A 14,958-nucleotide genomic window follows, 5' to 3' on the forward strand; every position below is an offset into this window, starting at 1 on the left:
AAGCTCAAGGCCTCAGAATGGAAAAATAAATGGCCAGTTTTAGTTACACACTGCAAGATTAACAGATGGTAGCCAAAATGGAAAAGAAGTCATTGGTGCACACATCACACTTATTCGCAGTCTTTATCATAAAAAAGAGTGCTTCAAATTTATAGAGAATAAAATCATGAAAGCCAGTATTTACAATTGCTTATTACAACCACAGGTTATAAACAAAAGATACCTCCACCATGACTGCTTCATGATACACACATGCTACTGCATTATTATAATTGTTGAACTTATGTCCAAATGTATTTTCAACCTTTTAAAAGAATACAGGTATTGATGTCTTTTAAATTATATTTAAGAATAAGCATATTGATTTGTCTGCCTACACTTCCCTCTTGCAATATCCACTCTAGGTTTACAGTCCAGCACCAGCCACTAGCTGCAGAGTAAAAAAAAAAAAAACAATCATTGCAGAATTAATTCACTATTAGTTTCTGAATGAGAATAGGAAACAAAATACATGACCAAATTTAAGTTTACCTCATCAATCTGATCATATCAGCAAAGAAAAACTGTTATTACAAGAAAATGTCAATTTACCTGTGTATTTGTCTTTCTTTTTTTCTTATCTGGGCTTCCCAGTTGTACACCTGGTCCTCCTAACCCATCCAGTCCACTATCACCACCTGAAAATAAATAAAATCCAGATAATATTTCTACTTGTAAGTGAAATCACTTTTTATACCCCATAGCAATAACTATTATAATTACCTATTTATATATTTTCTACTTTTGTTAGATAAAAGCAATACTAAATTTTTATTATCTTTGTTTTTCAAAAAATCTTCCCCATAATTTCAGACTGAAATAGCCATTCATCTCTACTTCCAAAGTTTTGGGGTTTTTTTGTCATTCTTTCAGTGAAAAAGAAAGTCTCCCTCCTGCCTTTAAACCTTCAGGCACGTTGGTTCCCTGTCCCTGAGGCAGTCACTGCTAGTAGATTCTGGTCTATCTTTCCAAAGATAATCCAGATAAATTCCATTATAATACGTAACCTTTTAGTTACAAATGTACACAAATGATGGTATGCATACTATACACAATGGTCTGTACCATGCTTAGGAACCATTCCATGTCATTACATACTACATTACATAACTGCTCCATTCTCTAATAACTGAGTAGTATTTCATAGTATGATTATACCATAATTCATTAAACTTTCCCTCCCCCATTGATACCTAGGTTGTTTTCAAACCTTTGCTATTCTGGAATGAAAATCCATGTATACATATCTTTATATGCAAGTAATTTCTAGAACTGTGCATTTTAATTCTTAAAGGGGATTATTTTCTCAAAGTGTATGGTCAAGCAAAGACAAAACCTTGACTGTGAATTTTAGAGATTAACAAAATTTATCAATGGAATTTTTTCCATTAAAAATCTTATTATGGAGAATTCTGAACACATACAAAAGCAGATAGAATAAAATTATGTAGATACATACACAGATACACACTTGTAATGGATTAATAAATAAATTCAATGAACTGACAGAATAGAGAAGACCTGCTCATTCATATACATGGACTCTGGAAAAGGAATATTTATTTATTTATTTATTTAAAATTATATTTTATTGATTATGCAATTACAGTTGTCCTGATGTTTCCTCCTTTGCCTCCTTCCACCCAGCAAACCCCATTCCCTCAGGCAATCCCCACACCATTGTTCATGTCCATGGGTCATGCATATAAGTTCTTTGGCTACTCTGTTTCTTAGACTATACATCCCCATGGCTACTCTGTAACTGTCTATTTGTACTTCTTAATCATCTCACCTCTTTTCCCATTCTCCCACATCCCCCTCCCATCTGGCAACCATCAAAATGCTCTCTGTACCCATGATTCTGTCTCCGTTCTTCTCGTTTGCTTAGTTTGTTTTTTAGATCCAACTGTTGATAGATATGTATTTTTGCCATTTTATTGTTCCTAGTTTTGATCTTCTTTTTCTTAAGTAAGTCTCTTTATCATTTCATATAATGATGGTTTGCTGATGATGAAATCCTTTAGTTTTTTCTTGTTTGGGAGCTCTTTATCTGCCCTTCAATTCCAAATGATAGCTTTGCTGGGTAGGGCAATCTTGGCTGTAGGTCCCTGCTTTTTATGACTTTGAATATTTCTTGCCAATCCCTTCCAGCCTGCAAATTTCTTTCGACAAATCAGCTGACAGTCTTATGGGAACTCCCCTGTAGGTAACTAACTTCTTTTCTCTTGCAGCTTTTAAGATTCTCTCTTAATCTTTAACCTTTGGCATTTTAATTACCATATTTTGCCATGAACAGTGCACACCCACATTTTTTGGCCCAAATTTTCAGGAAAAAATCTTTTTAATTTCTTAATTCAATTATTTATTTATATTTAGAAACAAAACTGATTATTGTATTTTTGGGTATTATTTTGCATATGGGTATCATTATTGCTTTCTAGAGTTACACTTTTAACACATAAGCATAAATAAAAGAAGAACAATTATATAGAGTTGGAATTAGCACTACCCATGTATAAAGTGCATCCTTATTTCCTCTCAAAAATTTGGGCAAACAAGTGCATGTTACACACAGTAAAATACAGTAAGATGGGTCCTGGAGTGGTTCTTTCCATCCATCTTGTTTAGGACACTCTGTGCATTCTGGCTTTGCATAACTGTTTCCTTCACTAAATTAGGGAATTTTCCCTTCATTATGTTTTCAAATAGATTTCCCATTTCTTGCTTTTGCTCTTCTCCTTCTGGCCCCCCTATGATGCGAATGTTGGACCTCTTGAAATTGTCACAGAGGCTGCTTATACTATCCTCATTTTTTTTTGGATTCTTTGTTCTTCTTGTCATTTTGATTGTTTGATTTTTGATTCCTTATGTTCCATATCATTGATTTGATTCTTGGCTTCATACACTCTACTGTTGTTTCTCTGTAAATTATTCCTTATTTCAATTAGTGTATCCTTCATTTCTGACTGGATCTTTTTTATGCTGCTAAGGTCCTCACTAAGTTCCTTGAGCATCCTTATAACCAGTGTTCTGAACTCTGCATCTGATAGATTGCTTATCTCCATTTTGTTTAGCTCTTTTTCTGGAGTTTTGATCTGTTCTTTCATTTGGGCTATGTTCCTTTGTCTCTTCATTTTGGCAGTTTCCCTATGTTTGTTTCTGTGCATTAGGTAGAGCAGTTTTGATTCCATACTTGGTAGTGTGGCCTAATGTAGTAGGTGTCCTATAGGGTTCTCTGGCACAGCCTCCCCATCACCCAAGCTGGGTACTCAAGGTATGCCCTTTGTGTGGGCTGAGTACACCCTCCTGCTGTAGTTGAGCCTTAGCTGCTATTAGCAGATCAATAGGAGGTATTTACCCAGGCCAGTCAGCTGCGAGGACTTTCTGTGACCACTTACCACCAACCTCTGTCCTCTGTGGAAGATCAGCTGTACAGGGGCAGGGTGGTGGTGCTCCAACATGGTCTGTAGCTATCCACTGGGTACACTGGCCCTGGAGATTCCAGTCTTAATGGATGTGGTTTCTTTAATTCTGTAGTGGTCAGACTTCCACTCAACTTGATTTCTGATGGTTCTGAGTGATAATTGTTCCATATTTTAATTATTATTTTGATGTGGTTGTGCAAAGAGGTGAGCCATGTCTGTCTACAATACCATCTTGACTGGAAGTCTCTGGGAAAGAAATATTTAAACTGAGACCTGATTTAAATAAATCTTTCATGTGAAGAGTTGAAGGAAGACTCTTTAGGCCGACAAAACAGCATATGTAAAAATTCTTAAGTAGAAAGGAGCTTGATGTGTTTGAGAAATTTCAAAGAGGTCAGTGTTTTTAAAGAAACTATGGAGGGTGTCTCTAGAAGAAATTGAAGAGATGGTCATGACCAGATAATTTTAGATTGTTATGGACTGAATGTCTGTCCTACCCACCCCCACCCCCTCAATCCATACATTGAATCCTTAACAAAATTTGGTGGTTTTTAGGGTGGGTCCTTTAGGAGGTACTTAGGATTACATTAGGTCATGAGGGTGGGAATCTTATGATGGGATTGGTAGCCTTGTAAGAAGAAGAAGAGAGAGCAATCTCTCTCTCTTCCTAGGTGTATACACCAAGAAAAGACCATGTGATGATACAGCAAGAATGTGGGCATCTTGAAGCCAAGAAGAGAGCTCTCACCAGGAACTGAAATGACTGGTACCTTAGCCTTAGATTTCCCAGCTCCCAGACTGTAAGAAAATAAATTTCTGTTTTTTAAGCCACCAGTCTATGGTATTTTGTTATGGCAGCCCAAGCAGACTGAGACCTAATTTATAATAAGACAGTTGAATTCTACTTGAAGAACAATGGATGATCATTTAAGGATTTTGAACAGGAAAGTGACATAATTTATGTTTTTAAAAATATTTCATTAGCAGTTGTGTTGAGAATAAACTGGTGATGGGATGGGGTAGAAGCAGGGAGACTAGTAATGATATCTTTACAATAGTAGTACAGGAAAAGAAATGGTACTTGTCATAAGAGAAACCAGTGTGTTGGAGATAGTTTCCCGTATAACAAAATACAAAGAATATTTCTATAAGAGCCACTTAGAGGATCTTAATTAACATAGGTGAAAACCTGTGACAGACAATAACAAAATTTAGTAAGGTTTCTGCACAATAAATTAATAATTAAATATTAAGAGCTTTCTTATATACAAACTACAACCAGCTAAAAGATAAAATAGAGGAAAATTTTCCATTTACAGGAACAAAACTAAACTGAACTAAAATAACTAGCAATAAACTTAAGAAATGCCTAAGATCACCATGAATAAAAACTTTTAAAAGCCCTGTTGAGAGGTACTGAGGAAGAATTCTAATACTAAGTGGAAAGGTATTACCTGTTCTGGCTAGCCATCTAGAATAAAATAATATTGTTTTTTACCTCACTTATTATCCCAAATAGTTTGTTGTGATGATCTCAGAGACACTAGCACCAGATGTCTGAGTCCCACGCCCAAAGGACCCATTCTCCATGCCCAGAGGCATTAATACCAGCCTAAGCACCACCCCCTTCTCAGAGATTTGCATTTAAACTCCTTTGTATTTATATATTTTAGTAATTCCAAACTCTCCTTTTCCCACAGTCTTAGGAATGGTAGCTGCTTTCCACCATTGACTCCTGAGAAAACTTTTGTATCCTAGTTTACCACTTCAGTTTAATATCGCTTAACAATACTTCATATTAAATATTTTCTGTTAAAAACAACTGGTTTGTTTCCTGACTAGACTCTGATACATATCTCAATTCCCATCAGCCAGAAACTAACATTACTGCTAAGTTAACATCATTCCAGACACTTAGCTTACTATCTACCTACCAACTTTTCCTTCTGCAAATACAGAGTAAAAGCAATACCTTTATAAAAATAGGATACTTTTTAAAAATGGAAGCATTAAATTATAATTTTATTGAGATTTAATATAAGAAAAAAGAGAGAAGTTAAACTGAAGAATATGCTAAATATCTCTTCAGCAAAAGAGAAATTTAGGAAAAGAATCCTCTAAGGCTAAGAACAGACATTAAGAAAAACACTAGCAAAAGAATAGACACATAGATCAATGGAACAGAATAGAGAGCCCAGAAATAAACCCATATCACTATGGTCAATTAATATTTGACAAAGGGGGCAGGAGCATAAAATAGAGTAAAAATAGCCTCTTCAATAAATGGTATTTGGGAGATCGGGACAAGTATATGCAAAAAAAAAAAATGAAACTAGACCACCAACGTACACCATATACCAAAATAAACTCAAGATGGACAAGAGACTTAAATATAAGACAGGAAACCAAAAAAGTACTAGAGGAGAATGTAGGCAGGAAAATTTCAGGTATCCCACGCAGCAATATTTTCACTGATACATCCCCTAGGGCAAGGGATATAAAGGAAAAATAAACAAATGGGACTGCATCAAACTAAAAAGCTTCTGCACAACTAAAGAAAACATCAACAAAATGAAAAGGGAACCAACTGTATGGGAAAACATATTTGCCAATGATACCTTGGACAAGGGTTTGATCTCCAAAATATAAAAAGAACTCACATACCTCCACATCAGGAAGACAACCAATCCAATTTAAAAAATGCGCAAAGGACTTGAACAGACAGTTCTCCAAGGAAGACATACAAAGGGCCCATAGACACATGAAAAAATGCTCAATATCACTAGCCATTAGAGAGATGCAAATTAAAACCATGATGAGATACCATGCCATACCCATCAGAATGGCTATCTATCATCAATAAATCAACAAACAACAAGTGCTGGAGAGGTTGTGGAGAAAGGGGAACCCTGGTATACTGTTGGTGGGAATGCAGACTGGTGCAGCCACTGTGGAAAACAGTAAAGAATTTCCTCAGAAAACTAAAGATGGAACTGCATTTGATCTAGAGATCCCGCTGCTGGGATTATATCCTAAGAATCCTGAAACACTGATTCAAAAGAACCTACGCACCCCAATGTTCATAGCAGCATTATTTATAATAGCTAAGTGCTGGAAATAGCCTAAGTGCCCATCAGTAAGTGAGTGGATCAAAAAACTGTGGTACATTTACATGATGGAATACTATGCAGCAGAAAGAATGAACTCCTACCCTTCGCAAAAGCATGGATGGAACTGGAGAGTACTATGCTAAGTGAAATAAGCCAGGCAGCAAAAGACAAATACCATGTGGTCTCACCTATAAGTGGAACCTGGTCAACAAAACAAATGAGCAAACCAGAACCAGAGACATGGAAATAAAGGACAAACTGACAGTGATCAGAGGGAAGAGGGTTGAAGGGGGAAAGAAGGGGAAGGGGCAAATCCAGGAACACGAATAGAGGACTCATGGGCATGGACAATGGGGTGAGGATTGACTGTAGGTGTGGGGAGGGCAGGGGAGAACAATGAGAAAAAAGGTGGGACAACTGTAACTGAACAACAATAATTAAAAAAAAGAAAAGCACTGTGGATGAAATTATGGTTTTTCTTTTTTCAATTTTAGATAGCATTGACTGACTTCTTGCTTTGAAAGTTGAGGATAATATAGAATCCCATCCTATTTTAGGAGGATATTTTCTATCTTGAGAGTCAATTCTTCATTTCAGGTAAATTTGCTTTTATCATATTGTTGAATACTTTCCTGCTCTATTTGTTGAGTGCTCTATTTCAGGGCACTCATTACTATGCTAGAGAAATTTTTAGCTCCATATTTATTAGTTAGCTCTTCTGACTTTTTGTCATTTTTATCTGCATTTAATCTGATTATTTGAAACTTATAAAATGTTAACCATCTCTATTCTGTTCCTTCTTCTTATTCCTTATTCATTTTGAAACTATGTTATCACTTGAAGTACATGTGAGATATATCCTTCTATATGTAGGTTATGGATTATTCATCTTCTGTGTGCTATTTCTTTTTGTTTTCTTGGTTTTTGTTAGTTCACAGTTTGCTACTGTATGCTCACATAGTCCTCTTTTTTTAAAATCCTCTCCTGAGGATATATTTATTGATTTGCTTTAGAGAGAGAAATATACAGAATGAGAGAGAGAAAAGAAACATCTATCTGAGAGAGAAACAGCTGGATCCCTCCCATACTAGCCCTGACCAGAATCAAACCTGCAACCTTTTGGTGCATGAGACCATGCTCTAACCAACTGAACAACCGGGCTGGGGCTCTTTTAAAAAAACCTTCCAACTTTGCCCAGATCTTTTATTTGCTCTGACTTAACATGGGTGTCTTTTGAGTACCATTTATTCACATCTAAGATTGGTTGCTTGGCTTAAGTAGTATTCTGTACCTACTGAGATAATCATATAATTTTTTCCCTTTAAATTATTTTAATGTTTCACAAAGTCCCAACACTCCTGAAATAAACCCAATTTACTCATTTTTATATAAATATTATCATGTTAATATGACTAGATCTGCTAATAGTCTCTTTAGGAATGCTTGCCTATGTTAGTAAGATCAATTTTTTGTGTTTCTTTGGAATATCCAGACTCTTAATTCTGAGGCCTTGTTAAATGCTCATCTGCTGAGTTGGGAGGTGCAATAACCCTTTCACATGGGGGAAATCCCTTTTGTCCTCTGATCCTTGATTCAGTATGTATCCCTAGAGACTTGTGTCAGAGACACTGAGTCCTTGTTTTAATTTTCTCCATTTCACTCATTTTTCTTACTCAAAGGAGTGAGAAGGTAAGAATGCTGATTTAATGCACACAAAATGTGGGTACATGTTATACATGGTAAAATATGGTAAACATACTGTTGATGGAAAGGTGGATAGGGGTTACAATTTCGAAACATTGAATTTTAAATTCACACATATTTTGACCTAGCAATTTCATTGAAAGGAATTTATTCTACAGATAGAGTCATACAAATTCCCAATGACATATGTGTAAGAATATCCATGGACACCTTATTTATAGTAACAATAAATGAATATGATTGAAATGTTAAAAAAAAGAATGCTGATTTAATTTGCTTCTCTATAGACTTGTGGTTATTACTGATAATTCTCAAATATTCTATAAATCACCACCAGCTTCCAAGGGGCAGGTGTTGTCATATAAGCCTAAGAAAGTGCATTCACCTTGTTCCAGATTTTTTGTATTGGGCTGTGTTATTTCCCTTGGTGGTTGCTATTGCTGAATATTTTTGCTGTTTTTAATTGTTTTTGTTTTTCAAAGATTTTATTTATTTTTAGAGAAGGGAAGGCAGAGAGAAAGATATAGACAGCAACATCAATGGAGAGATACATCCATCAGTTGCCTCTCGCACACCCCCAACTGGGGATTCGGACAGCAACACAGGCACGTGCCCTGACTGGGAATCGAACTAGTAACCTTTCGGTTCATAGGCTGGCACTCAATCCAATGAGCCACGCACACAGGTCCATTTTCGCTATTTTAAAACACTGTTTTGGTTCTTTTCACTTGGAATTAAAAAAGAGATTTTGTTCTACCATCTTTTTTTTTCTTTTTAATCCTGTCTCAAGGACATGCCCATTGATTTTAGAGAGAAGGGAAGGGAAAGAGAGAGAGACAGAAACATCGATGCAAGAGAGAAATATCAATCAGTTACTTCTCATATGTGCACTGTCTAGGGATTATACCCACAACCCAGGCATGTGCCCTGACTGGGAATTGAGCCAGGGATGTTTTGCTTTGCAGGATGATGCCCAACCAAGTGAGCCACACCAGTCAGGGCCATTTTGAATCATTTACATAAGTTCATTATTTTCAGATCTGTGAACAAAACCACCTAAAATTCTTTTTTTAAATTTATATTTGTGACATTAATTTTTTTGTTAAGAGTCTAACATTTCCCTCCATAAAACAAATATTCAAGTGCTCTCTGGTCTCTCTTCTCCCACTTAACTGTTCATCCAAAGAATGAACTATACAGATGCTCCTCAACTTATGATGGGTTATGTCCCGATAAATCCATTATAAGTTGAAAACATCAAAGGTCAAAATGCACCTAACTTACCAATCATCATAGTTTAGGTTAGCCTACCTTAAACATGCTCAGAATGTGATATCCAAAACATACTGGAAACATGGAACACTGCAGAGCATCAGTTGTTTACCTTTATAATCACCTGGCTGACTGGGAGCTGTGACTCTCTGCAGCTGCCCAGCATCATGAAACATTACCTTATTGCATATCAATAGCCCAGGTAAAGATCAAAGTTCAAAATTCAAAGTATGGTTTCAACTGAATGCATATTACTTTCATACCATTGTAAAGTTGAAAAATTGAAAGTCAAACCACCATTAAATTGGGAACTGGCTAACACTTCCAATGGCTCTGACTCTTGGCCTTTCCTATGCCCTTCCTGCTGCTAACTATAATACTGGTGCTTCCGCTCCATGACATAATCAGCAATTTTAGACCAGATTCATGTTCATCAGTGCTAATGGGAACATAAGCTACTAAGAATTTCTATGGTTCTCACTCTTTAAAAACGAAGTGATGGAACACTATGCAGCAGAGAGAAAGAAGGAACTCCTACCTTTCACAACAGCACAGATGGAACTAGAGAACACTATGCTAAGTGAAATAAGCCAGGTGGTGAAATACAAATACCATATAACCTCCCCTTTAAGAGGAACCTAATGAACAAAACAAACAAATGAGCATAATAGATCCAGAGGCATGGAAACAAGGAACAGATTGACAGCAACCAGAGGGGAGGTGGGAGGGAGATAATGGTGGAAAGATGGGGAAGGGACTAGTCAAGGAACGTGTATGAATGACCCATGGATATGGGCAACAGGGTGGGGATTGATGGTGGGAATGGGGGGTGGGCTGGGTGGTGGAGGGAAAGGGGGGAAAATGGGGACAGCTGTAATAGAATAACTATATTTTTAAAAAGATGAAGTGAAAGGTCAAAATTCAGGGGAGGGAAGGTAGTTACAGAACTAGTTATTTGGGCTACCCTAGTAACTTTTGATACCAAAGCTTCTCTCTGTCTGCTCTACATACCTGCTGCTGCTAACTTTCAAGGTGAACAATGACAATTCATCCAGAAATAGAGAGTTATGGGGCACAGAACTAAGAAAAGGGGAATTCCAAAGCTTATTGTTACACTGGCCACCCTGATCTTTCTATTTGTTAATACTTGAATTTCTTCACCTCATCTTCTCACTCCCACCTGCCTAGTGATGGGAAATGATGATGTTAGAATAGAATGAGAAGCTTCTTTCTTCTTAATAAACGGATTTTACCTGTCTACATATTATCATCCTGCATTATGCCAATCAATCTCAATTAAGCAAAATAATAATACTCTTACCCCTCTTTTCACCCTTTAACATTTATCTAGAGCTGGAAGTTGAAATTGTATTTCTCCTTAAAGCGTTTTATATGAGTCTAATCTCTTAAATGAAGTAATTATTTCACATCTAAAGATTCCACAAATTAAGGATATTTTATACAAAATCCATGTGTAAGTATAAAATTATTATTTTTACTTGTATTTTAAATTGTTATACAGTGCAGATCATTTACTTTAGGCCTTTTCCTTAGGTGTAATTATAACCTCTTTATTCCTCCTTTTAAAGACTCAATCCATATTGGCCCCCAACTCCTTAAAAGGGAATGAGGGCATTGTTTTGTACACTAGAGAGCAGCATGCCTTTATATATTTTAAATTTCCACTTTTTCATATTACTTTACTTACAATAATGGTTTGGTTTTGACACATCTCATAAGTACTGTGAATGCATTATTTTAAACTATAATTAATATGTTCCTTTAACTTGCTTCATCATTATTCTAAATAAGTACATATCTTTTAACATTTTAAAGTATATTTTATTGATTATGCTATTACGGTTGTCCCATTTTTTCTCCCCTTTATCCCCCTCTGCCCTGCACCCCCATTCCCTCCAGCATTCCCCCCTTTAGTTCACGTCCATGGGTCATACATATAAGTTCTTTGGCTTCTACATTCCCTATACTATTCTTAGCCTCTCCCTGTATATTTTGGACCTACCAATTATGCTTCTTATTCCCTGTACCCTTCCCCCCATTCCTCCTCCCCCTCCCTGCTGATAACCCTCCATGTGATCTCCATTTCTGTGATTATATTCCTATTTTAGTTGTTTGCTTAGTTTGTTTCTGTTTTTGTTTTTTTAGGTTCAGTTGTTGATAGTTGTGAATTTGTTGTCATTTAACTGTCCATATGTTTTATCTTCTTTTTCTTAGATAAGTCCTTTTAACATTTCATATAATAAGGGCTTGGTGATGATGAACTCCTTTAACTTGACCTTATCTGGGAAGCACTTTATCTCCCCTTCCATTCTAAATGATAGCTTTGCTGGATAGAGTAATCTTAGAGAGAGTCCTTGCTTTTCATGACTTTGAATACTTCTTTCCAGCCCTTCTTGCCTGCAAGGTTTCTTTTGAGAAATCAGCTGAAAGTCGTATGGGAACTCCTTTGTAGGTAACTCTTTTACTCTTGCTGCTTTTAAGATTCTCTCCTTATCTTTAATCTTGGGTGATTTAATTATGATATGTCTTGGTGCGCTCCTCTCTGGGTCTAATTTGTTTGGGACTCTCTGAACTTCCTGGACTTGTGTGTCTACTTCCTTTGCCAGACTGGGGAAGTTTCCTTTCATTGTATTTTCAAATAAACTTTCCGTTTCTTGCTCTTCCTTTTCTCCTTCTGGCACCCCTATGACTCAGACGTTGGAACATTTAAAGTTGTTTCAGAGGTTCCTAAGCCTCTCTTCATTTTTTTTGAATTCTTGTTTCTTTATTCTGTTCTGGTTGAATGTTTATTTCTTCCTTTTGTTACAAATCATTGATTTGAGTTCTGGTTTCCTCCCTTCATTGTTGGTTCTCTGTGTATGTCTTTATTTCACTTTGTATACCCTTCACTTCTTCTTTATTTTGCAGCCATATGCAATGATTTCTATGAGCATTCTGATCACCACTGTTTTAAACTCTGCATTTGATAGGTTGGCTATCTCCTTCTCACTTTGTTCTTTTTCTGGACTTTTGATCTGTTCTTTCATCTGGGCCATATTTCTTTGCCTCAGCACATCTGTTAAGCTGTAAGGGGCAGAGCCTTAGATATTCACCAGGGTGGGGCAACCCACTTCACTGGGTTGTGGCTCTGTATGTGGGAGAGGGGTCAGAGAGAGAACAGTGTCACTTGTTTGGCTCTCTTCCCACTTTCAGTCACTTCCCGAGCTACCTGCAAGTGAATTGCGCCCTTCTGGTGATGATTCCCAGGTGTCTGGTATATTCTAGGACCCTGTGGGCCCCTCCAACAGACTCTCCTGTGACAGTGACAGTTTCTCTTGCTACCGCAACCCCCACAGGTTTTTACAGCCAGAAGTTTTGAGGCTTTATTTGCCTGGCACTAGAATCATGGGTTTCACGGTCTCTCTTGCTCCCCAGCTATTCCTCTTGGTTTATCTGCATGCAAATGTGGGACTGCCAGCTGCGGCCTCACCTGCCCTGCCTGCCAGCCACTGCCTCACCACATCCTCTCCATTGCAGCTGCCTATCTCTGCCTTTTCTACCAGTCTGGATGAATGTTTCTTCTTTAACTACTTGGTTGTTAGACTTCCATACAGTTCAATTTTCTGGCAGTTATGGTTGTTTTTGTTTTTAAATTGGTTGTTGTCCTTCTTTTCATTATGCATGGAGGCAAAGCGTTACCTCCTATCTACCTATGCCTCCATCTTGGCCAGAAGCCCTGAGGTGAGTAAGTGTATGTTCTAATATATGTATGGATTGGTTTAAGTATACATCCTATAGTGATTAAATTACACAAGCCAGGTTTGTTTCCCCACCCCAAATTCACATGTTAAAATTCTAACCCTTAAGGTAATGGTAATAAGATATAGGGCTTTTAGGAAGTGATTAGGTCATGAAGGCAGAACCCTCATAAATGGATTAGTGCCCTTATACAACAAACCTAGAAGAGCTCTCTCAACCTTTACCCATTTAAGGACACAGTGAAAAGCACCATCTATGAACCAGGAAGAAGGTCCTCACCAGACACCAAATCTACTGGGGCCTCATCATGGACTTCTTAGACTGCAGAATTATGATAAGTACAATTTCTGTTGTTTACAAGCCACTCAGTCTATGGCATTCTGTTATAACAGCTTAAATAACTAAGTGCCTAACACACTGCTTAGCACACAGTAGGCACTCACATACTAGTTCTCAGTTTGCTTTCCTTTAGACAAAACTATACCATAAGCTCACTTCACTCCAGTTTCTATAGTATTTAAGATCCTATTAAAATATCTAATATTTGGCAGTGTCAACACACTCAATGGACACTCAAATATTAGTTTTTCATAATAGCACAGAAGTTTGGGTTATAATATCAGATTATTCTATCATTTACTATGATGTGAACATCTTAGCTAACAGCTTTGTCTTCACCTGAAACACATACTTCTATAATGTTGCTCTCCACCATGGGATGAAAATATTGTGAATTAACTTGTGGATATAATATTATACAAATTCTACCAAGTATTTGACAATGCTTGATGACTGAAAGTGTCATTATTTCCTTTTAGAATGCAAGGAATAAAGTGTCCACTGTGTGATGCTCAGTACTAGATCAATCTGCATATGTAATAAACATTAAATTCAGAAAGCAGCCAACATCAGGTATTTAAGGTTTCAAATACATGTGATTCTTATGCCAGATGTCTCCCCAAAACTAGTAATCTTTGTATTACTGACATGCATGAGGTTTAAGGTTTAAGCTTACAAAAGTAAAGCTTAGGAAGAGTGGATAGCATCAATGTGTGAAGCTGTCTCTATACAATAATACCCCTAATAATAAATTTATTTTATTACCAATGTCAGCCAAATTTTATACAAAAAACTTCAGAAATCATGGAGAACAAAGCTGCAAGTTTTTACAAAAATCATGTAATAAACATTGTGTAATTGTCTTTCTCAACAAAACTGAAATCTGAGCAGTTTCTGCTTTTATAACTTTTCTGTTCACTGTTTTCTCCCTAGAGGAAGATAACCGTCATTGTTTTTCACCCCATATGCATTCCCAATCTAAATGAAAAGGAATATGCTGTTCATTATTTATTGATGGATTAACTGATTCAATATACCTAAGAGTGAACGTTGTCCTCCCTCAGTAGCTCAGTTGGTTAGAGTGTTGTCCTGATATGCCAAAGTTGCAAGTTAGATCCCTAGTAAGGGCACATACAAGAGTCAAGCAATGATTGCATAAATAAGTGGAACAAATTGATGTTTCTCTCCCTTTCTCTTCTTTAAAATCAAGTACATATTTTTAAAAAAGTGAATGTTGATCACATTACTATATTTTAGAACGTGTATTTTACTTTTTTAATTGTATTTTGAAAATGCTATGAGAGTTCTTC

At 36.6% G+C, this 14,958-nt stretch overlaps 1 protein-coding gene across 3 annotated transcripts in view; it reads right to left on the reverse strand.

Annotated features, from left to right (window-relative positions):
• Positions 1-14,958, reverse strand: part of PYGO1 (pygopus family PHD finger 1) — a 34,452-nt gene that overhangs the window by 9,150 nt on the left and 10,344 nt on the right. For all 3 annotated transcript variants that reach the window (XM_045822914.1, XM_045822913.1, XM_045822915.1), the window contains one exon: positions 592-677. In XM_045822914.1, the coding sequence (XP_045678870.1) occupies positions 592-677 (86 nt within the window). The remainder of the gene's footprint in view (positions 1-591; positions 678-14,958) is intronic.

The sequence above is a fragment of the Phyllostomus hastatus genome, unplaced genomic scaffold, assembly GCF_019186645.2.
Source record: "Phyllostomus hastatus isolate PE091 unplaced genomic scaffold, TTU_PhHast_1.1 phas_scaffold_501, whole genome shotgun sequence".
Classification (NCBI taxonomy): domain Eukaryota; kingdom Metazoa; phylum Chordata; class Mammalia; order Chiroptera; family Phyllostomidae; genus Phyllostomus; species Phyllostomus hastatus.